Genomic DNA, 27,994 nt, shown 5'->3' with positions numbered 1-27,994 from the left:
CGCCTCCATGTGGGGTGTATTTCCTCCCATACATTTTAATGCATGTCTAGACACAATCAATTTCCTTTATTTTTTTTACTTATACAAATCAAGAAAATATATCTCTTCTGAAACAACTGTTTCATTGATAATACTGTTTCCCAAATCCATCGCTGCAATTTCTAGTCAATGCATTCATAGCCCACCCAAGAAATATACAATTTAACAAGTTCACCATTAAGAAATTTATAAATTTCCTATTTACATTTTTTCCTATTTTTCATATTATAAAAATGGGGCCCCCGCCTGGTCATTCTTACACACTAGCTCAATCACTTCTGTAGGTTTCCAATAAAATTACTGGATCACAGAATATGTACAGTATGAAGCTTTGATGTGCTTTACCAGATTGTCTTCCTAGAGGAACATACAATTTACATGCCCGTTAGCAGGGAGGCCGGCACACCTGACGTCTAGGAGGAGGTAACCACAGGTTCAGGGAAACACCCATCGAGTGTCTGCGTGTGTATCTGCACAGTGCCGCTGGCTGCAGGGGCTGGGGGCACCCCCGTGCCTAAGCGTGCTTCTCAGAGTTCTCTCCAGTGGGGGCAGGTACGGGGAGATGCCCGGCTTGGCACTAAGCACATCACATGCATGACACCACAGGAACGTCTCAGAGCACAGCCTCTGCGTGCTCCCCTCCACAGCTGCGGCTGGAAGCCCGGATACTTTATTTCCCTCACCAACAGCAGGGTCTGGCAAGGGCCCCCCCTGGGGAGGGACTGGTGAGAACTACAAGGCAGGAGGGGCAGAAGCTGCTGTGTCCCAAGGAGAAATAGGTTCCTGCTGAGGGTGTGTGGCAGAGAAGGGTCGGGAGCACAGGCCTGTCCAAGGGTTTGCAGGCCGTGAGGGGCTGGGGGTGCAGCGGCTGCCCCTTGCCTCCCCATCACTGGGCAATCCACCCTTCCTCTTCCATCCTGTTGATCAGTTTTGCGGCCCACAGCCCCTATACTGAATCCCTGTGTGAAATCTCAGGGTGGTTTTATCTGACCGATGAACTGGCCCAATGTGAAAATTATTCTGGAAATTCCACTAGGTGTGAGCTGTGCCCAGAGCCCACACGGCACCTTTCCCAAGACAAAAACAGCCAAACAAGAGGAGAGACTGCTGGCTTGGGTTGGATTTCCCAGCGAAACAGCAGGTGAAGCCAGTGACTGGCTCTGACAGGGCGTCCTGGGTGAAGCCACGTAGCCCTCAACGTGACCAGACACACACGGTGGTAGGCAAGACACACCGGTGGTCCCTTGTAGCAAGAGAGGACCCAGGCCCACAGTTCCCACCCAGCACCGTTAAGACGTACACACCCTGAGCACACACACGCACACATGCACACACAGGGAAAAAGCAAAAGTGCGTGCATTCCTGAAGCCATCACGCTCCCGGTCTTCAGTCCACTCACAGCTGAGCCACGTGCTGACACGTCCCCGGGGTGTCCCCACCCCCTGCTACAGTCATCGGGGACTGGGATACTCGTTTTACAAAACCACTACCAGCTGACGATTTTCAGTCTAATGGCACTGAAATTTAAATCAGCACAAGGGCTCCTCTTTCAGTCACACTTGCTATGAATATATTAATTTTTAATGTCCCGCACCACAGGCTATCGTTCTCATGCCCTCCTGCTGGCCACCGTGAACGGCCATGGGCACCGACAGCTCTCGGGCACACAGCCAGGCGCCGGAGAGCCCAGGACGGCGGAGGCGGCCGGCGCCCTAACCGTCCTGGCTGGCGTCCTCCCCCTCGCTGCTGTCGTCGCGGTGGAAGATGTCTCTGAACAGGAAGACCTGCCTGGGCACTGCGGGGGCCCGGACTTCAGTGCCCTTTCTCTCCATCGTCTTCTCTAACTTCTCCTTCAGCAAAGGGAGACTGGTCTCATAAAGGTAGTCTATGATCTCTGAAGGAAAGAAATAGAGATTTAACCGCACAGGCCTCTCCCCCAGGGTCAAAGGATGGAGGGCCCAGATCGAAACAAGGGACTGTCATTGTGATGACCGTTCTGACTAGCTTAGAGTCATTCATTCGACTCTCTCAAAACTCCTACGAGGTAGGCACATTTTGCCAATGAGGAAACCGCGGCATGAAGATACTGAGGGATACCCAAGGATCCGGAGTTAGTAGGGGTGAAGCCAGATTCAACCCCAGGACCTGGTGTCTGCTGACTGCAAAACCAATTTCATCACACACCGCAGGCCGGCGTCAGCCCATCAGCAGTTCCCAAATGCTGTGCCGGCAACTGCTCCGGGACCCCACCTGGAGAGCAGGTCTGTGCGGAGGCCCAGGTAGCTGTGCGGATGAGACTGGGCATTACATAGCTACGCTGTCCACACAAGGCTGTAGGGAAGGGATCGGCAGCTCACGCTCTTCCTGGAGCTGCATGAGTGCGCACGTGTCCCGTGAGCCTGTGCGTGAGCACGTGGGGTGGGCGGCGGCGGCGGAGGCACAAGCTGCACCCAGGCACCACGCCTTCTAGGCACCACCTCACAGAGCACCCCGAGAGTCCTGCCACAGAGGGGCTCAAACTTGCCAGTGCTCACCACGTTAGGACTGAGGCTCCCAAAAGTGAAGCCGCTTGCCCAAAGTCACACGGCCAGCACGTGACGTGCTACGCGGCACTAACTGCTCGACTGCAACTGTCTGACTGCGCGCCTGCTGAGGACACTGACCTGGGAAAGTCTTCTTCTGCCAGAAGGGAACACACGTAGCTTTCAGCTTATAAAACTTACTTTGGACGTAAGATGGAGGAACGTCCCTTTGGAGAGAAAAGAGAGAGTCCGTGTGAAGGCTGACCGTTTCGGCACCAGGCACTCTGCGCGAGACCTCAGGGCGAGGAGTCCACAGAGAGAGCAGACCTCTTGCTCCTGACCATGAAGTCATCATGTCCAGAAATGCAAAATGAAAGTAAGGCGCGTGTGAGAAGCTACCATTTGTTTGGGTAAACACACAGAAGAAAGCGAGCAGGCCGAGACAGCTTCAAGCTGGGAGAGGATGTAAATGACCGGCCGGGAAGGCAGGCTACCCCCAGCTCACGTGTGGGCACGCGGCTCGGTGCTGGCCCTGCCCGAGCGCGTCCCACACCGCCAGGAGCATCCTCTTTGGAGAGGAGGAAACTGAGGCACGTGTGCTGCCCAAGCACTCACAGCTACGGGGTAGGGCTGGGACTTCACCTCGGGGTGGGGGCTGACTCCAGAGCCTACACCCTGAACCACCGGAGGATAAAGTCGTGCTCGTACAATTCCAAGTTCCCTGATTATTTTATTTTGCAAAAAAAAGCAGGTGCTTGTGATGTTTTAGTGAATCGAGCACATCTTCAATCTACAGAATTCCAAGACAGAAAAACCACCACACCTGCAATGGTTTTTTAAAGTGAAAATTGTTAACTTGACTTTCTGGAAAGTTTTTCTTAAATAAAAGCGAGATGCAGTTTCCAGAGTTAGCCTAGCAGTGACCATGACGGGCGTGAGTGCTTCTGCCGGGAGGTGTGTGGAGGGGAAGGCCCGACTGGACTCTTTCATGCTCTTCACCACAGGGGCCACCGCCTGACCACGGACCCTGTGCACGTGTCCAGCGCCCTCTCTCCCGGCCCCGTTACATCCCCACACAAATGAGGGAAAAGGGCTGAGCCACCTCAGAGCACAAGCTGTTTGCTGACGGATGAACTGCACTGCATGGGGTCCCAGCATCTAACACCATGTCCTGAGGCGTCCACCCTTTCCCTCCCCTCTTCCCACAATGCAATGGGCCCAGGAGAGGCTCTGCAGACCCAGGCTCATGTGGACATTTAACACGAAGTGGGCATCACACTCACTAGGAGCGCTCTATCAATTCTGCCGAAACCCAAAACGGAGATTTTGAAGAAACAGAACTTTTAATCTAATGACTTTTCACTGTTTTGTTTATTTATTGACTGAGCTATTTATTTTTAAATAGCTAAACAATTTTTACAATAATTACATGTTTGATGGAGTTTTACACGTGGTTGCACTAAATTAAAAACCATGAAAATTCTATCTGTTCTACTTTCCTTTTCTTGAGGTGACGTGGGTTCGCAACCCTGCATGTGTTTCAGGGGAAGAGATCACACCTCCTCAGGTGCATGTCACCCCATTACACCCCTTTTCACTCTCTTTAGTCTGTTACTAAACCTGGATAATGTACTATTTTGAGCAGTATTTCACTAGCTGACATAACCTCTACAGTTTTGAGATTTATAAATCTTAATCAGAACAATTCACTTTTAAATATATTGTTTTGCTTAAAATCATTAAAAACCCACAAACTGGACCTCCCTGGTGGAGCAAGGGGTTAAGACGCAACCTATGAAGCTGTCTGTAGCCACTGCAGCACGAGATTGATCCCTGGCCAGGGAGCTACTACCCACAGGGCGCAGCAGACCTCTCCTGTCTCCCCACTGCTCCCCTCAGCAATGTATTTCAGTCAGTCAATCTGCCTGTTCTGTTGCCTGCTCTGACTCTGGTGAATCCTCTCACACCCCCCACACCCCTGGCCTACACCCCAGTTCTTAAATAAACAAATCTTAAAAAAAAAAAAAAAAAAACCCACAAACTATATAGACATTTATTGGTCGAATTGGATTTTTGGGTGAGGGCTTGCAAGGCACCATGGGGGGGAGGGCTCCGTTGACAAGAGTACACCTCAAGATGGGAGATGACAGGGTGCAAAGCAGGGCCTCCCTCCTTGTAGGGTAAGGTAAAAAGCATCAGGCTTTTCTGCCCCTCCCACCATTAGGATAGATGAGGGAACTCTGTGGTCCCGAATGCATGCCTGATGGTGGGCACCTGGAGTAGGGTGTGGGCATAGGTAGATGGGATTCACCTGGGCTGAGACTGCGCTTTTAAGGGTGTCATCATGGGGACGCCAGCAGAGAGCAGAGAACAGAACTACCAGAATCAAGAGGGAAGAAGAATGAACCAGAGCAGAACCACGAGAGAAGCAGAGAAACAGAGAGAAGCCCGGCGAGTCCAGAAAGAGTGGAGACTTGCTGGGGGCTGGGAGGCCTGCCAGCACCCCTGCCTGCTGCTGTACCTGGTAAATCCCAATAAAAGCCACTGAGGGCCCCAGGACTCCTCCCCCTTTACCCCGTCTGCTTGGGTCATAGAAAACCTGCTCCGTGTCTCCCTGCCCCTTACACTCCTCCACACCCTGGATCCCTGACATTGACCAGTGGGTGTCCCCTACCCCCGTCAGGTGAGCTGGAAAAGAATGAGTTTAGAATCATGGCAGGTGTCTGTAATTCCAGGCAGGGCTTGGCACTAAAAGGTTCCAACTTTCCAAATTAAAGAAACAAAAAGACTGATTGTTCTTTGTTCTTTGGCCACAACCCCCAGCTATATATAACCAACCCCAGAACCAGTTTTAAACCCTTCCTAATGGATCAATCACAGCTCCACACCAGACCCAGCTTCTGACTGTCAGTCGGCTACAGCAGTCCCCCCATGGTCCTCCCCCTAAAACTAAGGGCCAAACAATCCCCCGCTCCCCCATTTCCAGAAGCCCACCAATCCCTGAACTCCACAGTTCTCAACAGCTAGTGATCTGTTTGGAGGGACTATGTCTTGCAGAGCAGTGCCCCTGGCTGAGCTCAGACCCGGCCTGTCCCCTGCATGAGGACCCGTGCAGTGAGGGACGCAGAGAGGGGACGACAGCTCGGGGGTGGAAAGCTGTCTCACATCTCAGAGGGAAATGCAACAGCCTGCTGGAGGTTCAAGGCCTGTAGGGTAAGGTTAAAAAAAGTATCGGCTTTTCTGTCCTCCCACCATTAGGATTGATGATGGAATCCTGCAGTCCTGAATGCATGCCTGATGGCCGGCGCACCTGCAGTGGGGTGTGGGCACACGTAGGTGGGTTCACCTGGGCTGAGACTGGGCCTATATGGGCGGCGTCACGGGTACTCCAGAAGACTGGAAGGAGAACGAAAGAGCAAAAGAGAACAGCAGAAGCAGGAGAGAACAAGGCCACAAGAGAACACCGGAGGGCCCACGAAGAGTGAAGATTCACTGAGGGCTGGGAGGCCTGCCAGCCTCCCGACTCCCCAGCACCCCTGCCTGCTGTGTACCTGGGGAAATCCCAATAAAAGCCTGCAAAAAGCCACCGAGAGCTCCAGGACTCTCTTTTCCTTTACCCTGTCTGCTCCGGTAATAGAACTTGCCCTGTGCCCTTCCTGCCGCTACAATGCCATATCCTCAGAGCCTAGAAAATGCCCTGGAGCTCATATTCGGGAGAAGTGTCATCCTGGGCCTTTGGTTTTCCAGAACGCCTGTTAAAGTCTAAGTCCCCGGAAAACGTACTCCCTCAGACTAAAGCCAAGAGGCTGCAATCTCACCGCCTCAACACAATGCTCCCTACACTGGGACGCTGAAGCAGGTGGGTGGGCCACAGCGGCACGTGCTTCCTAACAGCGGGAATCACAAAACACTTCCGGGGAGATGACCTACATGGCACTAAAAACAGTCAAGAGACTGAAGAGGAGAGACACGTGCCATGAATGCCCGTGACATCCGGCAGGCAGGCAGGCAGGCATTCACGGTATCATTTCTCCTCTTTTAACTGGCTTAATCATAAACAGACGGCCTTACCCGATGGTACTGGCAAGATCTTCCCAGTCCACTTCATTAGCGTCTTCCACATTTATTTCATATAACCTGTGAGGAAACAAGTAATTTTCAAGCACAAGTTGGTGTGCTGGAACCTTCGTGCACTCCACCCCTGTTCAGTTACACAGCGGGCCTGTCAGCCCAAGGTCACTGAGTTAGTAAGCTCCAGGCTGAACAGCCACCTCTCCTCCCGAGCCTGCAGATCTCCCACAGAACCAGGCTGCTTGCTTAGAGGAAAGCGCATGCTCCCCATTCACGGCGGACGTGGCAATAGCACACGTTAAGACACTGCTAAGAACTTGGCAACCACTAATCATTTACCCTCGACACCCCTGAGGTGGGGGGTGGCCGCCAATCTGCAGACAGGGAGATGAGGGTCCCAGTCATGGACTCGGCTTCACGACTACAGGGTGCACCACCACTAGGGCCTGCCTGCCTGACTCAGGACCTGCGACTCAGGCTGCGAGCCCGCAGCGTCTCTCTGGAAGAAGCATAAAGGTGGACCAGGCCGGCCAGGCCAGGCTGGTGACTCAGGAAGCACCCGTATGCGCTGACAGCAGGGTTCACGACAGGGGGTGGGAGGCTAGAGCTGGGCAGGGGCCTGGTCCAAAGGGTGCTTCTGTTCTCTGCGCTACATATCTGACATGCGCAAGGGAGCCTAGGTCCCGTCCCTCAGTGGGAGGACTCTGCAGTGACCGGAATGCAAACACGAAACTGAAACACAGCAACCATGACAGCAGAGTGTGCCCGTAAGAGCAGGAGGCGTGGCCTGACTTATTCACCTCCATTCTCCAATGGACAGAAAAAACTTCTCTCCGCACAGAAGCCTTCAACAACACAGCACATTTCACAAGCATTAATTCCTCTCTCAACACCACTCAGAGGTACGGCTTACTCATTTCAGATGAATAAGTCAAAACCTAGAACGCCAGAGCATGCCCCGGGCACGCATGCAGCAAGTGGTGGGATAGGGCCAGAGCCGCGGCGACGGTGGCAGAAGCTGCCGCGTGGCCAGAGGGAAAGAGCAGCCCGAATAGCCCGGCGGCTTCCGTACCTTTCGATCAGGTTAATCTTGGCCTGCAGGGCATTAACGCCACGGTACACGTCGTGGCCTTTCGTCATCCTCTTCGTTAGAATTTCAGTCCTAGGTCAAAAGAAAGAAAAGAAAGAAAAACGGGTTTACCTTCAAGGGTTTCCATAAAGATTTTCTGTATTTTTCTCATCTGAATTTCCCTCATTCAGAATCACTTTCTCTGTGTGTGTGTGTATAAAACTGGGGTACAGGCCAGAGGTGTGGGGGGTGAGAGCGTTCACCAGAGACAGAGCGGGGAGCAGAACAGGCAGACTGACCGAAACACACTGCTGAGGGGAGCAGCGGGGAGACAGGAGGTCTGCTGCGCCATGTGGGCCGGCAGGGATGGAACTCAGGCCGAAGCAGTAATAATACTGAGACTTAACTCCTAGGCCGCCAGGGAGGCCCCTCACTTTCTAACTTTTGCAACTCATGACAGCTAACTCTAACACCACGGACTTACCTAGGAAGAAGTGGGAAAGGATGAATAAAATGGTAGAAAGTTGATGGGGACTGAAGCTGGATGGCGGGTACAAGGAGCTCAACACTGGTGTGTTAGCAGATTTCCATAACAAATTTTTAAAAGGAGGGCAGAAAAAGAATCAGCCTATTAGCAGATGCTGAAGAAAGGATACCATGGAAGCTCCACTTGTTTCTGATCAGTTTAAAAAAGCAGACAACGTTGCTCTTATTCCCACAAACAGTGGCTGGAAGTCGATTTAACAGACAAGTAAACGTTGAATGATTCCGCTAGTGCCCAATTAATGGCTGAAGGAAAGGGGTCCCTGAAGGGCCGAAGGAAAGTACCCGCCCAACGAAAGATAGCTCAAAAGTACTCATCTTGAATAGTAAAATCTGTCATACCCTGATGGCTCCCTGGTCGGCTGTTACGTTTCCAATATTGATGAAGACAGCTGGCTCCACGGGTGGTCGATTAGACTTATTTTTTTTTTTTTTGAAGAAAATCACTTTATTCTGAATGACTCACAAACAATAACCCCACACAGAACAGGTTTCAGGAAGCCACAAACATTGCTGCCCCTCCCAAACTCAGTAGCACCTCAGTGGACATTCATAGGGTAAGGATGCAATTAGTGATAGATTTAACTTTGTATGTCACTATCAATCGTCATTTTTATGCTCAATTAACTTGGTGCTGAGACGTTCACATTGAACTTCTTGACGAGGCTGATCTGTCAGCACAGCTGCGGTTTCAGCACTGAGCTGCAACACTCCAAAGCCTGAGGCACCCCGGTTCCAGGAACGGGGACACTCCCAACACTGCTTCATCCGGTGGGCCAGACTGCTGGCACTGCTCGGTGGCAGCTGGGGACCCCGAGGCTCCTGGGAAGGGGCGTCAAGCCGCGAGGACTCCGCACCACTTCCTGCAGGCAGCCCTGTGAGGGCATGACCTGTCGTGTGCCCAAGAGCAGAGCCCACGGCCTGCCACCTGCAGCAAACAGATGGCTGCCTTGTGTGACCGAAGACTTAGAAAGGGATAGAATGGAGAGACCAGGGGTCAACACTCAGTATTAGACAAGTTCAAGTTGCTCGTGAGGAAGTCACAACAAATCAGGGCTAGTTCTATGCTAAGTGAAATCGGCCAGGGGTGACTCATGGGGCGGGAGCCTCGGACTAGAGGTGACCTTCCTGGGGGGACGCTCTCCACTTGACAGAGTGGAGCCTCACCAACCGACCCACCCTGCACACTGCCTCGAGAGAGACACTGTCAGGGTCAAAATGGCGTAAGAAGCCTTAGGACTTACCACTTACTTTTACACTGCATCCAGTTCCTCGTTTCTACTTTGGCTTCTACTTCTACCCAGGAGATGCCCTTGTAGAGTTTCTCCCGAACAATGGACAGGCAACCTTCGGTATTTTCCTGAAGTTTAGAATCCACCTCTTTTAACTCCTGGGGAGACATTTTCTTCAGAATCACTTCTTCAACGGCCTTGATTAGTTTCTGGGTTTCCGCCTTACTCCAAGGACCATGATTTCTTTCTACGGACATAAAGCAAGTTCTTTCAAACAGAACATTAAAAACAAACTGGTACGGAGAACACATGCGCCATGTGGCGTTCGTCCAAACCCACAGGCCATACAGGCCCAAGCGTGAGCACTGAGGCTAAAGCTCTGGACTTTGGGGGATTCTCACATGTCAGTGTAGGTTCCTGGATGGTGACAGAGGTGGGGGTGTGGCGGGGGTTACGTCTGTGTGGGGGCAGACGGGGAATCTCTGTACCTTCTCAATTTTGCAGAGAACCTAAAACTGCTCTGGAAAAATAGTCTGAACACTTTCCAGATGAATATGGGCAACAACTTAACTATGTAAACACAACTATCAGTCACATGCAAACGGAAGCGGCCCCACAAAGGAAATGTGTGTATCTGGGTTTGTTTTTCAGCTTCACAAGCACAAAAGCCGTCCCTCCTGTTTCTGAGACTAACGCATTCTGGCAAAAGATGTGGGGCGACCAAATATGTAACATACACAAACGACACTGATGTCACATATGCGACCCCCCACCTGGCTTTCCGAGCATGAAGCTAACAGCCGCCACGACACCAACAGGGTACCTGGTGGGAGACCCTGAGAATTTCTGCAGCCCCTCCTCTGCGGGGGTGCAGTTCACCCCTCTTCTCTATAGAGCTCACAGTCCTGGAACCAGCAGCCTGTACCTATCTTTGGCTTGGCTCACCGAGTGCTGAGCCCCCCTCAACCCAACCTACCGTCTTTTTGGAAATTGGATATCTGGAAATACCCAAATTTTGAAAATGTGGGTATTTCAAAATTAAGAAATTTCCAAGAAAAAAAATCTAGACTGCACAAAATTTTTAGAAGTTCTGATTTTTGCCTTAAGTCCTGGGAAAACTGGCCACGCCAAGTACCAGGGGCTGGGGCTGTGGCTATGGCCGAGACCCACGTGCTCCTGGGTGTGGGCACCAGAGACCACCACTTACCACTGCTGATCTGGGAGAACTTCAGGGCCACCGAGAGGCTACTTCGAGCCACCATCTCACCAATCTTCTTCCAGTCATTTCCGTGGAGGGAGTGGTAGATCTTCAACTTCTCGGTTTCTCCTTTACTATACCTGTGCGGGAGGGAAAGCATGTCAATGCGCTGGATTCGTCACAGGCTGAACCCGGCCGTGCTCTCCTTGCATGAGCCACAGTTGTGGGGAAGAGCGGAGGGGGCAGGGCAGAACGGCAGGTCGTCACCCATGACCCATGGGTTGTCACCCATGACCAGCGCGTCCATGTCAACGACGGTCACCCCGCAGCCCCATTGCCGCTGCCCAGGCACTGGTTAAACCTGGGTCAGAGCCACAAGGCAGATGGCGTTACCTCCCCATCCAAACCCTAAAGGCGTCACACTTCACACAGCAACACACACAATCCATAATGTGCCTCCAGGCCGGGTCCCCTCTCCTCAGCCCCGTTCTGGCTTCAGCGCTCACTGCAGAGCGGCTGGTACCTGGAGCTCCTCAGGCCCTTCAGACTCAGCTTCAATGGTGCCTGTTTCCCTGACAAGCTGAGCTCACAGGCGCCCGAAAAGCACCCTGCTCCCCGCACTCACTCGCACCCCTCACCACTGTGTACGTGCGGGCCCGTGATCTGTCTCGTCCTCCAGACCAGCACAGCCCAGCAGAAACATGAGCCCCTGCACCTGACACTTACTGGTGGTCACGTGAAAACAAATTTTAATGAACGGATCAAATAATACAGTTTCTTGAACTAAAAAAAGCTGAAAAATGCCATCACCTCTCCAGGAGCTGATACCCAGAGGCATGAGGAGGGTTTCCACACCCCGATGCTCACACCAATCCTTTAAGCATACATGTGCCTCAGCCCTTCGCAACCTGGATGACGCTGCCCTCGGCGGACAGGAGGCTGGGGCCACCCTCGTGGGCAGCATGGCTGGGGGCCTGGCAGGGACAGGAGCGGGGTGTGCAACACCACGGCACCCACAATGCTTGCCCGACAGCAGGCATCCTATAAATATGTGACAAGTGGCTTGACACAACTACGCAGTAACTACCTAAGGAGTTGAAGGGGCACACATTTTCCATAAAAACAAGTATCACAGAGAAGAACTGAAAAGCACACTGGAACATTGTGCATGGATTTGAGATTAGATACCTCAATGTTCAAATGAGGAAAGAGCCCTCTATGCCATGCTACCACCTGCCGAGTGAGGAAGCAGGGGCTGATGTCCCCACAAAGGCAACACCCATGGAGTCCCAGAAAGGCTGACAAGTGTGGTCCAGGACGGCTTTGGGACAGCAAGGCGTTAGTGCTTCCAGAAACGGGGCCAGAGCAGAGGCTACTGCTAGGCCGCCCGTGCCTCATCCGGAGCTGGGCCCAGGTCTGATTCCCTACGGGGCATGCCCGGTTCCCAGATGCCTACGGGAAGTTGTTCTTTTTCCAGGCCAAACAATACCACTTCTCAGAGTCTTCTCAGACCCCTGTTGGGGGTCCTCCGTTGCAGAAGCCCCTCTGGGACAGCCTGTTCTGTGCTGGCTCTAACTACCTCGGGCTGAAAGGACCGCAGCGCCCGAGCCTGGCCCCTGTGGGGGGCACTGCTGGTTCTGGCTTGGCTTGCCTTGGCGTTTTCAGCTTCCTTGTTGCCATTTCAGGGGACTTTTTTGGAAGTTGGAATATGGAAGGGATTAAAGGGGAAAAAAGCAAAAAAAAAAAAATCAAGCTTTCTTGTAGTTTCTTTCTGGAGGTAAACAGGGTCTCTCTGAGGTTAAGAAAGTAACACCAAGGTTCCCTTAGAGCAACAAAACCCCCTCTGCTTTCACACAACAACGTTCATTGTCTGAACTTGCAATCTGATGCGGAGGTTTCCATTTAGAGCATCAGCAAAGGCCAGAGAGGTGCACTGGCCCCCGGCGCTCAGGATGGTTTCTTACCTGCCTTTGTAATTATTGACATCGAACATCTTCTTTGCTCGATAGTAAACGAGTTTCCAGGGCCGGGCAATGCCCTTACCTAAAGTCAGAAGGAAGAGTCAGAGGGGCGCGGAGACCACGGCACCCAGTGGTGTCAGGGTCACAAAGGAAGCCGGCACGCTGCCCCCTCAAGAACACCAACTGCCCTAGACCTGCAGGTGGCTGGGGCGCCATGTGCCCTGAAGAGAGCCGTCCTGTACAAAATCCCCAGTTTCTCTGCAGAGATCTGTGCTTAGTACAGACCAGCTTCTGGTCTACTAAATTTGCATATTGGCAAAGTAATTTTCAAATGAAAGGGAAGGCATGTCAGGGTGGAGATAGATGACAGTCATCCTCGGAAGAGACAGAAACGCTCCAAACACACACACACCTTCTGTGCTTTCCCGCCCACAGGGGAAGCGCCCTCTTGAGGGGCTCACTGCCACTCCCCCTGTGCATCCCACAGGACACCCGTGAAATCCTTTTCTTGGAATCCAGTCCAGTCCATGAACCTCCTAGCATTCCAGGCATCGTCTCCAGGAGGGCTCAGGCTGCACAGCACAGATTCCCCAAAGCATGGAGACTGCAGGGGCCCTGGGGCCTGCTCCGGCAGCACAGGTACAAAACCCAGGATGAGGAGCAGGAGGACAGGCCCAGGTCATGATTATGACCAAGCAAGAAATGAAAGAAGGGCCTCCCCGGTGGCGCAGCGATTGAGCGCTGGGTTGCAAAGCTGCCCGCAGCTTCTGCGGCGCCGGTTCGATCCCCGGCTGCTCCCCGGACACCGGAGGAGGGTCCCACATGGCACACAGACCTCTCCTGCTGCCTGCTGCTCCCCTCAGCAATGTACTTCGGTCCTTCTGCCTGCTCTGCTCCCCACTCTGGCTCTGGTGAATTCTCTCACCCTCCTGCACTTCTGATTGTACCCAGTGCTCATATAAATAAATAAATAAATAAATAAATAAATAAATAAGAAGCAAGCTTAAAAAAAAAAAATGAATGAGGCAACCAAGATGTTGCTTATTTCATTTTGCATAAAGACCTTACAGCACCATGTGCAGAGACAGGCACATGTTTCAAATCCCCCAGCGCGCCGGCGGGGGTACAGGCGCTCTCAGCGCCACACCAGCACAGCCACAGTTCCAGAGTAGTGCGGGGCCAGGCGCTGCGTGGGGCTCGCCCCAGGGCGTCTCCCTGAAGGCTGGGAAGCGGTGCAAGGTGGACAGTCAGGGTTCTAAACTTACCAATGTGCACCCGGAAGGCGTATTTCCTCTTTAAATCGGTGATGATGGACTTCTCCTCCGGGTATCTGTCTGTGTACAGCAGCTTGTCCGCATTCTCAATTCCTGTTAGGGACAGGAACTCTTGCACGTTTTGTTCTAACTGCTTATTTTCCTTTGCAGAAAACTTGCCAAATTTAATAGCAACACCTAGGATATTTCAGGGGGGAGAAAGAATATTATGAAAAAGCAAATCCACCACTTGGCCTGCAGCCGTCAGCACAGAGCAGTCGTGGAGCGAGAGCGTCCCTGCCCTGGCGTAGCCCTGCAATCCCTGCTGTGGGGCCGGTGTCTCCTGATCTCAGCTCCAGCCACGCCGCTTATCCCAAAGCCTTCCCTGGTCATCCTGTCCCAAGGTGGCCTTCCTGTGCCACCAGCCTCTTTTGAAAACAGTGTTTTTTAATATTAAAAAGTAACGTACACTTGGGCCTCCCCGGTGGCGCAGTGGTTGAACGCTGGTTGCGAAGCTGCCCGCAGCCTCTGCAGCGCCGGTTTGATCCCCGGCCACTGGGTGAGGGTCCCACATGGCGTGCAGACCTCTCCTGCCGCCCGCTGCTCCCCGCTCTGACTCTGGTGAATTCTCTCACCCTCCCGCGCTTCTGACTGTACCCAGTGCTTGTATAAATAAATAAATCTTTAAAAAAAAAAAAAAAAAAGGTATACTTGTTCAAAATTCAAACGTCCTAATCGGCAAGAGCTGCGGGTGCGGACGGGCCGGCAGGCACACGGAGGCCCCGCACCTGCTCCGTGCACGGATAGAACTTTACATTCTTTGCTCTGTCTATCCCCAAGCGCCTCCACTGCGTGACAGATTCACAAGAGATATTTTAAAATATCTCTTATGAACTACATGCTCATGAAACTTTCAACACAGACTATACAAACAGCTCGTTCTAGAAATACTGCCCTAGACCTGTATTTTTCTCACTTGCTCACCCTGTGCTTTAAATTCTTTAAAGCGTCCCAAGTCATCCCGATACATGCGCTTAATGGTAGTGGCGGCCCGCTCCTTGATGTCGGGGATGAACTCTTGGAGCTGCTTCGTGGCGGAGTCCAAATCCACGTCTATGCCATCGGAGGCTCTTGACTCTTCAGAGGAGTATTTTGTTTCAGAACCTTTAGCTGATTCCAAAGTGTTTTCTTCTTCCTCCACAGGTTCTAAGCTGGGGGGGTGGGGGGGAGAGAGTTAATGATCATCTCACCTGCCCTAAGAGCCCCCGAAATTCTTACCCTCACTCAGACTGCGCCGCATTAAAGCTCACAGGCAGCTGCAGGTGACTCAGTCTGAGGGCTTCGGTCTCCTGAACTGGACTAACATGGATTTGCCTCAGGTCACTGCTGCACCTCCCCCTGCAGTGACCTTTAGGGCTAACCGTCCCTAGGTCCGGCTGGGCAACCAGCGTGCAGGGGGAGAACAGCAAAACCCCCTGAAGACATACCTGCTGCACCTCCCCCTGCAGTGACCTTTAGGAATGGCTTTCGCCACGGTCCCTAGGTCCGGCGACCAGCGGGCAGGGGGAGAACAGCAAAACACCCTGAAGCAGAGGAAGTACAGCGAAGTTCCCTGAAAAGACAGAAGCTTATCAAAAGATAACGACCACCAAGAACCACTACAAGAATGCTAAAAAAACCTTATCCCGTCTTTCTAGAACTACAAACTTTAATCCCTTATTTGTCTTTCTAAACTTCCTTCTTTCTTCTATAAAGGTCATTGCTTGTTAATTAAAAAATCATATGAAATCCTTAAAACAAGGCTGACTCAAATGAAACATTACTAAACCCTGTAATAATTAAAATATAGTTTAGGTTAAAAAGTAGTTAATAAAAAATGCGATTATATAGTTTAAAAACAAAACTAATGGTCTATCTACTTAGGAATGAGGCTGAGTCCAGATGTAGATCACCGCCCTGTTGGGGATAGGCTGAGCCCATGAGCAAGCTGATTTCATGGATATTCATTGTTCCTGTGCTTTTGGAAAACATACATATACTGGTCACAAACTCAAAGAAAATTACACTCAGATTTTCACTCTTTTTTTTTTTTTTTTTTTTTTTTTATAGAGGCATGCTTTATTTATTTGTTTGCTGGTTTGTTTGTTTGTTTTGTTTATACATGCACTGGGTACAGTCAGAAGTGCGGGAGGGCGAGAGAATTCACCAGAGCCAGAGCGGGGAGCAGAGCAGGCAGAAGGACCCAAGTACACTGCTGAGGGGAGCAGCGGGCTGCAGGAGAGGTCTGCGCGCCATGTGGGACCCTCCTCTGGTGGCCGGGGAGCAGCCGGGGATCGAACCGGCGCCGCAGAGGCCGCGCGCAGCTTCGCAACCCAGCGCTCAACCGCTGCGCCACCGGGGAGGCCCCAGATTTTCACTCTTGAAGTGTGTCTGTTTGTCATTTCTTTCACCGACGCCCTGACCACCCTGCACGCTTCTCTCAACCCTGAGGTGGCCTCATCGTCTACTGCTGTGCTGGTCCGCGGCAGGTCACGAGAAGGCAAGTGGGGACCTCAGCCCTATTTCCGCCGGGAGTTCCTCCTGACAGTAGTCTCTTGCCTTCTTGTTGATACCGGCTTCTAAATAAGCCAGTGGCTGGCCTATTGAGACCCCAGACACCTCTCTCGTCTTCGGAAATGCTCCAATGAGTGAAACTTTGTAACACAATGGTTATCATTACATAAACGTTCAGGGGTTATCCGGTTGCAGTTCTTTTGGCTGCAGTTAATAATGGCTACTTTGTCCCCCTTTGCTTAGTTTCTGTGTCTTTACCACTAATTCATCCCCAAACTCTGACCCTTCCCTCAGTATGCTCAAGCACATCTGCGACCGCTTAGATGGGACACGGGGGCAAAACCACCCGTGCGCACGCACCTGTGTGACAAAGGGCCGACAGCTCTGAGAGGGCCAAGGCCCAACACAAACCCACAGCTGAGATGACTGTCCCCTCATGCTCTGTGCTCTGAAAATGCCCCTGGTGAGACCGCACAGGGGATGACGTGAGGGGGGCCTGTCTGTTAGCAACATTCCATAAATGGGGACCTCTCTCATTGAACTGCATGCAACTATTTTAACCAGGACAGCTTAACGTCTAAGAAAGGCACCGCGTGAAATGGGAAGAACCTCTGTCCCAAGTGCCGAACGGAGATAAAATGGTTTAAAAAATACGCCCTGTATGATGACACCAGTTAAGTCAGCTAAAGTCACTGGCAAGCCCCCTAATTTATATTCTGTCCCTGTCCTGTCACACTCCAGGTAATCTAATCCTTTTTTCGATCTCTATGCAGAGAAAAACAAAGGTGCTTTTAGGGTCCAAGGATGCTTTTTTTAAAAATTAAATTTATTTATGCATACAAGAACCGGGGTGTAGGCCAGAGGTGCAAGGGGATGAGAGGATTCACCAGAGACAGAGTGGGGAACAGAACAGGCTGATCTACTGAAACACACTGCTGAGGGGAGCAGCGGGCGAGTCAGGAGAGGTCTGCTGAGGGGAGCAGCAGGCGAGACAGGAGAGGTCTGCTGCGCCATGTGGGTAGCTCCCTGGCTGGCTGGGGATCGAACTCATGCTGCAGAGGCTGTGGATTGCTTCATAGGGCGGTGCTTAACCAGGGAGGCCCCTAAGATGATTTTTAAAACTTATTCAGAGACTTTTAGACCAAAATGGCTCTTAGTGGGAATCTACGTGAGCCTCTTACTTACACACTTGGGGGGAGGCTGATGCTGGGGGCTCAGCACAGCCTGCACTGCCCCACAGGCTCCCCTCAAGGCGCGGGCGAGCAGTCTCCCACAACACTCCCACTCACCTCTGCGCCTCTTGCCAGCTGGCTGGGCTCTGCTCCTGTGGCCTGGGCTTCGCGCTCCCTCCAGGCTGGGCACCAGCACTGTGCCGTGGGTCCCAGGACGCGCCATCCCGGCTCTCTTCACCACCTGCTGCCAGGGTGCCCGCAATAGACCTCTGCTTCCTCTTCTTACGCTTTTTCTTTCGGCTTCTAGGTTCTCTCTTGCCTCCATCGGCCCCAGCCTCAGAGGCTGCTGGCGATCCTTCTGTGCACAATCGCTCTAGGCTCTCAGGCCCGACCCCCATGTCACACTCCTGATTCTTTGGAATTTTTCTCTTTTTTTTCTTAGACTTGCTTTTCTTAGCAGACCCTGGCAATGATGCCATTTCACTTCCTGGACGCCCAGACAGCAGGGGTCCCTGCTGGGGTGATTCGCACCGGGGCAGGCCAAGGCTCCCATGTGCGCCAGCTTCGTAGGAGTCGACATTCCTCCGATGCTTTTTACTCTTTCTTGCTCTCACTTTATCACGCTGTTCTTCTGCCTCGTTCTTCTGGGACTCAGTAAGTGAAAGTTTGACCACCTTCGGCTCCTCTGCTGCCTTGAACTCCTTGCTCGCATCAATGTAAATCACATCCACATCCCTTCTCAAGCGCTGCCACACGTTCTCTGTGTTTTCTTTATCCACCAGGACACAGGTCACGCCTGCTGCCTCGTCTACACCCACAACACTAGTTCTTCTCTTTTTCTTTTTTGAGGGCAGAGACGCGGCCTGCTCAGCCTCATCGAGATCCTGGAAATCCTTCCTTTTTTTGTGACTCTTGGGTACGTGAGACTGCTCCTCTGCCAGGAGGGGGTCTCTGAAACTTTTGTGGGGGTGTCTGTGATGCCCTTCCTTGTGTACCGAATGCTTTTTCTTTTTCTTGGCAAAATCGGGAGTGTGGCCTTCCAGGAGGCTTGGTTCTCCTTCCATTTTATTCCTATTTGGGAAAAATGTCAATGACTTGCTATTGCAACGCATTTTAAACATTAGCCCTCAGAGGAAAAAAGCACCAGAAAGTAAGACGACAAGACAAGTGACAAGCCTGGGGCCATGGTCGTGAATTCTGTACTATTCCAGACGCCCGGAGGTCGCCAGGATTCCCTCTGGCGCGGCCACGGCAGGCCCAGCCAGCAGCAGGCACTAACAGCTCCGGGCGCCAGCCCGGCCTCCCCTCGCCCTCCCAGCTCTGTGGACCACACCGCCTTTTCTGCGGCTCCCGGCACAGGTCGGGTCCTCTCCGGACGCCAGGTCTCCGCCCCCGGGCTCCCCGGCCCCCGGGGCCCCCCGACGATCCCAGAGCGCAGCGGCAGGAGCTCTCCGGGCCCCCCGACCCCGGCCCCCCGGCCCCCGCCCCCCCAGCCGATCCCCAGAGCGCGGCGGCAGGGGCTCTCCGGACCCCCCCCCCCCCCGCCCATCCCCAGAGCGCGGCGGCAGGGGCTCTCCGGACCCCCCGCCCCCCGGGCCCCCCGCCCATCCCCAGAGCGCGGCGGCAGGCGCTCTCCGGGCCCCGGCCCGCGGCTCCCCGAGGGCCGCACGCTCGCCGCCACCCGCACGTCCAGGCCCCGGGGCAGCAGGCCGCGGCCGCAGAGCAGAGGCCGGTCCCGACCGGGGCGCCAGCTCCGCCCCCCACCCCGACCCCCAGCTGCGGGGGGGGAGGGGCCCTGCCTTGCGGGGGGCGCCCGGCGGCCCGGAGGCCGGGAACCCACTCCCGCCGCCGCAGCCCCCGCCCCGGCCTCGGGCCCGGCGCCAGGGCGGGGCGGCCCCCCGAGCCCCCCGAGGCCGCGGGCGCCCCCCGCGCGACTGACCTGGGCGCGCCCGAAGACCCGCGCGGCCAGGCGCCCTCCAGCCGCGCTGCGAGGCGCCGGCGCTCGCGGTCCGAGCCGGAAGTGTGCGGCGGAAGCGGAAGCGGCCTGACGTCACGTCCGGCCTCCCGCTGCCATAGCAACAGGGCCGCCCCGGCCCGGGCCCTCGCTCGGCGGCGGGCGGGTTTTATTCCTGGGGTCTCGGGGGACGGGGCGCGGCCGAGCGTGATCCTAAAACTGAAACGTGGGGCCGATTCTCCCCCTGGCTCGAGGCTTCGCGCGCGCGTCCCATTTACTTAGCACGGGCTCTGCAGAAATGAACGGGGGGGGGGTCCCCGACCCCGGACAGCAAACAAATCAAGCGAGCTAAGGTCAGAGTATCCTCCAAGGGGAATGCAGCAGGGCGGTGTGATAGTGGCTGCAGGCCGTGGCCGCTGCTTTAGATGGAAGGGAAAGCTCCTGGAGGAGTGACTTTTTTTTTTTTTTAAAGATTTATTTATCCAAGCACTGGGCACAGTCAGAAGCGCGGGAGGGTGAGAGAATTCACCAGCGCCAGAGCGGGGAGCAGAGCAGGCAGAAGGACCGAAGGACACTGCTGAGGGGAGCAGCGGGCGGCAGGAGAGGTCTGCGTGCCATGTGGGACCCTCACCCCACGGCCGGGGATCGAGCCAGCGCTGCAGAGGCTGCGGGCAGCTTCGCAACCCAGCGCTCAACCACTGTGCCACCGGGGAGGCCCATATTTAAGCTGAATTTAGGTGAGAAGGGTGAGCAAAAATCCAGATGGAAGCGGTTGTGGCCGGACGCAAATACAAAGGCCCTGAACTTGGTTGTTGGAGGAAATGAACCAGGCCTGGGCATTTGGAGCCCAATGAATGAAGGGGGGAGTGGTAGGAGATGAAACCGAACGCAGGCGGGCAGCTGCTGGTGCAGGAGCTGCTGTAATCTTAGGTGAAGTTTGGAGCTACAATTCCAATCGTCCCATTTCAACAGAATCTTGATTTTTAATGATTAAAAAAGTTGAACCCAGCCTAATGGAGGTCAGTATCTGCACCATCCATGCTTTTAGCTTTATTGTATAGTGAACATAACCCACATCAGCAACTAGTTTTCTCAATTCTCTGCTAACAGCCCTCTGTTGAAGGCATCTTTATTGGGTTTTACCAGCCTCACCTTGTGATTAAGAAAACTAGGGCATAGAGTATTTTGTTCAAGGTGGCTGACTGTTGCCCTACCGGCCCCTCACTGCACCACCCCTACTAACTGTGTGAGCTGCCATGTGGTTTGGGTAAAAAGTGCACAGCTTACATTCTCTGGAAAGTTTGGGAATGAAGTAGCCTGGAGAAATAAACACACACACACATGCACACGCATTCATGTCACCCCCGAAGGCTGCTCCAGGTCTTAGCTGAGCATTTGTTAGGCTGCCTCGTTTGCTCTGGAAATGTGATGTTGGTGTTTTCCACTGCTGGCATCTAAGGCATTGAAGTTTGGGTTTGTCCTTGGTGCAACTCGGTCTAGGTAAACCCCTTGAGTCTGGTGGATATTACACGTTTCATGAAGATGACGATGAATGGATGAACCTGTTGTACAGCAACCCAGATACAAAACGGGGTGCCTGACTGTGGGTCCTCACCCGCACGCTTAAAAGGACTTATCAATGCTCTACTGCAGGCACACGTGAAAGGTTAATAAAAGGTTTATTTACAAGGGAAGGGGAAATGAGGAAATGTACAGCTCTGGGAGAAAAGTGGGAGACAAAGTTTTAAATGAGTCCTACCCAATCCGCCGATCAGGAATCCCAAAATGGCGCTCTCAGAGTTGGCCGCCAGCCAGGAGCGGTGAGGCCAGGAGGCGAGCGATTGCGAGCCAGAGAGAGCCCAAGGCCCACGTGTTTGGTTTTTATATCCAACCTGGCTGCCCAACTCCACCCTCAGGTCCCAGCCACCCTCCCTTGGTGGTGATGGGATTTGTCTTTCCCAATGTCTTGATGGCTTTAGTCTGGAGTGGGGGTGGGGTCCACAAAGCCTGTATGGGATTAACTCAGGACATCATTTCCCCCTAACAATTCCCCCCTTTCACTTTTTGCCACCATTTCCATGGTGATGAAGATCAAACATATGGATGCTGGGATACAGTTTCAGATGAAAACTTTCCAGGGTTCCAGTCTGAAAGAAAACGAATCCCTCCAGGTAGTGTCCATTGTGGAAAGCAAAAGTCCTCCATTCCTGGAAAAACAGTTAATCAGTCCCAGCCGAAAGAAAACATCTGGAGGCATTAGCCAGAACAAGACAGCAGATATGTCAAAAATCACAGGAAAAAAAAATCTTAAAATGGTTCAACTTATGTAAAAACAAATTCTCTCAACCTTGATCCCAAATTTTTTAACAGCATAGCAAAAGTTTGCAAACTAAATCTACTTTTTTTTATATATATAGAGGCATGTTTTCTTTCTTTCTTTATTTGTTTGTTTTTGTTTATACATGCACTGGGTACAGTCAGAAGCACAGGAGGGTGAGAGAATTCACCAGAGCCAGAGCAGGGAGCAGAGCAGGCAGAAGGACCGAAGTACACTGCTGAGGGGAGCAGCGGGCGGCAGGAGAGGTCTGCGCGCCATGGGGGACCCTCCTCCGGTGGCCGGGGAGCAGCCGGGGATCGAACCGGCGCCGCAGAGGCTGCGGGCAGCTTCACAACCCAGCGCTCAACCGCTGCGCCACCGGGGAGGCCCAAACTAAATCTACTTTTAAACCATATTGCCTATTTTTGCATAAAATCACAGGGCAGAATAACTAAGCAGCAATTTTTAGCTGGCTTCGTTGGAATACTCCATATAGGATTCAGAGCGAACTGTTGACATCCGGTCCGTGTAGGCTTCTGGAACAAGTTGGTCTCATCAGACTCCACCTGGGCTTTCCTCTTCTCGAGGGTACCAGGGACTTTTCGTTGGCCGGGTTGTCCAGTCCTGCCAATGGAGGCAAGCTTCCTCACCTTCTTTGGAGGTCTCTGGAACCCTACGAACAAAGCAAACAGGTTCTCCTCTTCTTGGTTCAGCTCTATTTCAACTTTCTGGAGGAGCTCCACACAAAGCCACACAATGAAACTTATGTCCAATTTTTTTCAGTTTAAACAAAATCCCTATGGAAGTTATGCAAAAACAGACTCTGAGATAAGTAGTAAAAGATTACTACCACTATTTTTATGCTGTGTTGGTATCAAGGGGAGAGAAAATGCAAATACAAGTTAGCTTTGTTGGAAGAAAAAAAAATTACAACCTTGCTGCAGATACTGGTCACCAAAACAAGAAAACTTTGTGGATTTAGAACAAAATGCAAAAAAATCATCAGTATTATGTCAAGGAAAACTTAGTAAATATGAGGTGTATTTCCAAGTCTATTCAGTCCTTAGTAGGAAAGTTTTACTCTCAACAGTTCCATCAATAGGAATCTGTTGAGACCTTTTCTCCCTATATTTTCAGAAACAAGTTCTGTAGATATTAAACAATTGAAGTATACAATATTACAAGGTGACAATCATCATTGACAATTTACATCCATATCAGGTCATGGTGTTCCCAAGTGATAATGCTTCCCTTCTAGTTTTACTCTACTAGGTGAGCCAAATAGAACAAATTCATCTAATGCCTTTCCCAGGAGGAAAGGCAGAAACTTTGTGGAGTGTCTCAGGAGCTCTACTGAGGTTCCACAAAATTTCCTTGCATCAGCCAAATGACAGGCTACCAAATTTGTACTTGAATTTAGATTTCTGGGAAGCTTTGCCATAAATATCAGAAAAATAACAGAAACAACAATATTCAATCTCTATGAAGGCACCGGCTTAGTTCAGTAGCACAATGTTGACAATCAAACCATAACCTTTAGTTTTTCTCATAACTGGAGACTCTTTTTTTTTTTTTCCAATGTCTTTGGGCACCATGTGTACCAATTTGTCAACCACTGGAGGTCAAGACAAGGACACAAGGAAAGGACATACAGACATACAACATATAGACACAAAGAGCTCTTTAGGTACCATTTATCACGCGTGGGATATCTCATACAACTGCAGTTTCACTGATAGGCCAAAGTAACAACAAAAACAAGCAGAGAAAAAAAATCTCAAAGTTAAAAACAAAAGTTAAAAAGAAATACCAAAATCAAGATTGAATGCCTTTCTGTGTAAAAAAAAAAAAAAAAATACTGCCAGCACATGCATGATCCTAGATGTTATTTCACGTCTCCTAAACTTTGAAAGGAAGAAGACTGCTTAGAGCATGTTAGTTTTTTTTTTTTCCTCAGGGTTTCTTCAGAAAAAAATGAGTCCTTGGGTATCCTGCAACAGTAACTGGAAAAGAAGTCAGTAACATTCAAGGTTTTTTCTGTTTCTTAAACAAATATCTCAAGTCCTCAATGGGTTCACAAGGCCAGTGACTTTGTCTCTGGGTCAGTTCCTTCTGGCACTTTCTTAACTCTGGAATGATGTACCCAGGGTTTTATGCCTGCAAGTTTCAAAGTATGTGTGCTCAGCAAAAGTTCATATGGACCAGTCCATTATGGTTTTCCTGAAACCCTGTCCTGTGGTCTCTTTGTAGGAAAAAAGTCGCAGGTTTCGGTCTCCTGTTCTTTCTATTATTATAAACCTTAAATGCTAACTCCACTACCTGGTACGGACTCAGCTCTGTGATGCCGTCTACCTTTGCTAACTTTCTCCTTACGTCTGGAGCACTATATGTGATGAACGTCATAGTGATCAAACGAGCATTTTCTGGGGCATCTGGATTTATATCCGTGTGGTTTGTATACGTCTGAATAATCCTCTCAAGGAACTCGGATGGATCCTCACTAGCCCCTTGTTCAAGTTCTAATATTTTGTTAAAATTTTGTTTGGGGATCCCCTGCTCCAGTCCTACCAATAAACATTTTTTATACAGGTCCAACATCGCCATTCCTCCATTGTTGGGGTCCCATCCAGGATCTTCCTCTGGGACAACAATCTCTGGCTCTGGGGACTGCCTATCCTGTTGGTGGAGATGGTCAGCCTCCTCCCTGGCTTTCCTGAATACCATCCTCTGCTCATCCAGCGTTAATAAAGTATGCAGCATGGACTGTATATCTGCCCAGTTAGGGCGGTGGGAGACAAAGATAGAGGCAAACAAGTTCGCCATCCTCTTGGGAGCCTGCCGGTACGAGGGAACAGAGCTCCTCCAATTTAGGAGGTCCGCAGTACTGAACGGATGGTGCGACCAAAAGTACCCAGCAGGTCTCCCATGTTCATTTAAGCCGCCCATTGGCATCTGGCGAAGGGGAAACTGTCCTGCCTCAGGGTGATCCTTCCTGCCAAAATGGGTGCCCAGTCTAGTGTGGGGAGGAGACACCATTTTAGTGTCCTCCCCAGAGGGCAGTGGAGGCTGTGCAGCCTCAGGGGTCTGCACGGGAGGGGCCTTGTCACGTGGAAGAGGATTTTGTCCTGATGTATTTAAAGTATTTAAAATATGATGCTCCTCCTCTTCTAACTCTGCTCGCTGGCAGTCCTCATGGAAAGGGGAAGGTCTATCCTTTCTCTGTGCCATAAGCCGAGCCTCCGCCATATCCAATTTATGGAGGGTGGCCTCTATCCTGTCCTGCATACTTTTAAAGGCTTGATCTTGTATGCTTTTATAAACTGACTCAAAGATGTTACGGTTCTCATCCCTCATGCACTTAATAGTTAAATCAAAGGCCTGATTTTGTTGTATGGCCACGTTAAAAACCTGATTTTGTTGTTGTATGGCCACGTTAAAAGCCTGAATTTGTTGTTGCATGGCTACGTTAAGAGCCTGAATGTGTTGTTGCACATTCTCAGTATGTGAAGTAGAACTTCTACCTCTCATAGAAACAAGAATGTAGCAAATTGCGCTTACACATATTACCAAAAAACCACCCAGAAACACAGTCTGTAAAGGGATGGCTTGTAAACCACCCATGTATGTATACAATAGTAAAATCACGTGCCATACACCAGGCTTCATCAAATTATTTATATTCATGAAACTGGTGGTGATATTTAATGGAAGAAGACTACTCAGATTCAAGGCCGGAAGGAAACTGAAAGAACTCAGGCTAGGGATGAAACTGTATAGGCTCATGGTTGAGGCCATATTTGAGTCAAAACGCACCCACAAGGGCTGTACGCATAGGGAAAAAACAGACTTTTCAGGACTAGAGACAAATATTATACTGCTAGTCCTGCAGAACTAGTGCGCTTATGGTGACCAACACAAGGAATGTTACTTTGGGCTGGTCAACCGCGGGTGTAACTTGGAAACCACGCTGGGCGCCAAACTGTTGTAGAGCAACCCCGATACAAAACGGGGTGCCTGACTGTGGGTCCTCACCCACGCTCTTAAAAGGACTTATCCATGCTCTACTGCAGGCACACGTGAAAGGTTAATAAAAGGTTTATTTACAAGGGAAGGGGAAATGAGGAAATGTACAGCTCTGGGAGAAAAGTGGGAGACAAAGTTTTAAATGAGGGCCTCCCCGGTGGTGCAGCGGTTGAGCGCTGGGTTGTGATGCTGCCCGCAGCCTCTACAGCGCCGGTTCGATCCCCGGCTGCTCCCCGGCCACGGGAGGAGGGTCCCACATGGCACGCAGACCTCTCCTGCCGCCCGCTGCTCCCCTCAGCAGTGTACTTCGGTCTTTCTGCCTGCTCTGCTCCCCGCTCTGGCTCTGGTGAATTCTCTCACCCTCCCGCGCTTCTGACTGTACCCAGTGCTTGTATGTATGTATGTATGTATCAATCAATCAATAAATAAATCTTTAAAAAAAAAAAAACGAAGTTTTAAATGAGTCCTACCCAATCCGCCGATCAGGAATCCCAAAATGGCGCTCTCAGAGTCGGCCGCCAGCCAGGAGCGGTGAGGCCAGGAGGCGAGCGATCACGAGCCAGAGAGAGCCCAAGGCCCACGTGTTTGGTTTTTATATCCAACCTGGCTGCCCAACTCCACCCTCAGGTCCCAGCCACCCTCCCTTGGTGGTGACGGGATTTGTCTTTCCCAATGTCTTGATGGCTTTAGTCTGGAGTGGGGGTGGCGTCCACAAAGCCTGTATGGGATTAACTCAGGACATCATTTCCCCCTAACAAACCCACAAACTTGCCTGGGACTGGAAGGCAGACTCAAGTTCAGCCAGACCAGTGGTTCCAAAAACACTGCACCAACCGCTTGGGTAACTTAAAAAGTGCAGGTTCCCAACTTTGTGTATGCACATGGGGCACTCCTACCAGGCCGTGAAGACCTGTGGACTCGATAATGACAACACTGTTGAGTATGAGGACTGCCGTGTTCTTGGCAGATGCTTGCTGCAGCGTTGAGGATCAAATATGATGCTGGTCTGCATGTCTTTCAAAAAGTGGTTTGGGGGCCTCCCCGGTGGCGTGGTGGTTGAGCTCTGGGCTGCGAGGCTGCCCCTGGCCTCTGCAGCGCCCGTTCGATCCCCGGCTGCCGGCGAGGGTCCCACATGGCGCGCAGACCTCTCCTGCCGCCCGCTGCTCCCCTCAGCAGTGTGCTTGGGTCCTTCTGCCTGTTCTGCTCCCCGCTCTGGCTCTGGTGGGTTCTCTCACCGTCCCGCGGTGCTGACTGTACCCAGTGCTTGTGTAGATAAATAAATAAATAAATCTTAAAAAAAAAAATTAAAAAAGGGGTTTGGCTCTTACACACACACACAGTGAAGCAACGGTGCCAAATGTCCGGGACTGGTGCATCCAGACAGCACGAACTTTGAAAGAAATCCAAGGGGGCGGGAGGTTTTATAAAAGCGTGTCCTCAGGCCCCGTTTGCACATATTCTGATTCAGGAATCTGTGTGTTTCAACGCCCTCCATTCCATTTCTCAAAGTTGGTCACCGCGGATCTTAACCTCCACACCCACTTCACAGAAGAGAAAGCGGGGGTCCGGGAGGCTGCGAGCCCGAGGTCACGGGGGATCAGCAGTAACTTCAGGGCTCGGGTTTCTGTCTGGAGGCGAGAACTTGGGGGTCAGGTCCCGGCCCGCGCGGAGGGCACACTTGCCTCGTCAGCCGCGGGGGGCCCGGTCCCCTTTAACACTCCCCAGTCGTGGGTCTTGGTTCTTTGCTGCGAAGCCTCTGAGCAGGCCCACCTCGGTGACCAAGAGGAGTCTCTGGAAAACGTTCTACGAACTCCCCGGCCGTTGGCGTCCCGTCGCCACGGAGACGGACCGCCCCATTCTCCCTCGAGGGGGGTCCTGCCGGTCCCCCGGTTCCCGGTCCGCAGCGCGGCGCCCAGGAGACGCTCGGGGCGGCCCAGGGGCGCAGAGGGGCTGCCGGGCTCTGGGCAGCAGGCGGCCGAGCCGCGCCCACCCGGGGGCGCCCACCCGGCCCGAGGGGTGCGCCCGGCCCGCGCCCCGCGTCTGTCTCCGCGCCCAGGTGCCAGCCGCGGCGGACGCCCCGCGCCCCG

General features: G+C 52.2%; 1 protein-coding gene across 5 annotated transcripts; it reads right to left on the bottom strand.

The window, feature by feature from the left end:
• Window positions 1-24: 24 nt before the first annotated feature.
• Window positions 25-19,597, bottom strand: TTF1 (transcription termination factor 1). Of its 5 annotated transcripts, none has more exons than XM_037491425.2 (11): window positions 19,553-19,597; window positions 17,731-18,684; window positions 14,873-15,099; window positions 13,901-14,086; window positions 12,639-12,717; window positions 10,684-10,814; window positions 9,489-9,723; window positions 7,705-7,794; window positions 6,633-6,698; window positions 2,703-2,788; window positions 25-1,933 (listed from the first exon to the last, which is right to left on the bottom strand). In XM_037491425.2, exons 2-11 carry the CDS (start codon window positions 18,675-18,677, stop codon window positions 1,752-1,754), a joined length of 2,229 nt encoding a protein of 742 aa, XP_037347322.1. In that variant the 5' UTR covers window positions 18,678-18,684; window positions 19,553-19,597; the 3' UTR covers window positions 25-1,751. The 5 variants fall into 5 exon arrangements, 4 of the variants coding, with proteins under 4 accessions (XP_037347322.1, XP_054545186.1, XP_054545187.1 ...); XM_054689211.1 differs by having other exon boundaries at window positions 2,763-2,788; XR_008549619.1 differs by having other exon boundaries at window positions 1,911-1,933; window positions 2,763-2,897.
• Between the last annotated feature and the right edge of the window lie 8,397 nt (window positions 19,598-27,994).

Source organism: Talpa occidentalis, unplaced genomic scaffold (assembly GCF_014898055.3).
Source record: "Talpa occidentalis isolate TD23 unplaced genomic scaffold, MPIMG_talOcc4v2.1 talOcc4.7, whole genome shotgun sequence".
Taxonomy (NCBI): domain Eukaryota; kingdom Metazoa; phylum Chordata; class Mammalia; order Eulipotyphla; family Talpidae; genus Talpa; species Talpa occidentalis.
This window is presented reverse-complemented; position numbering and strand designations above follow the sequence as displayed.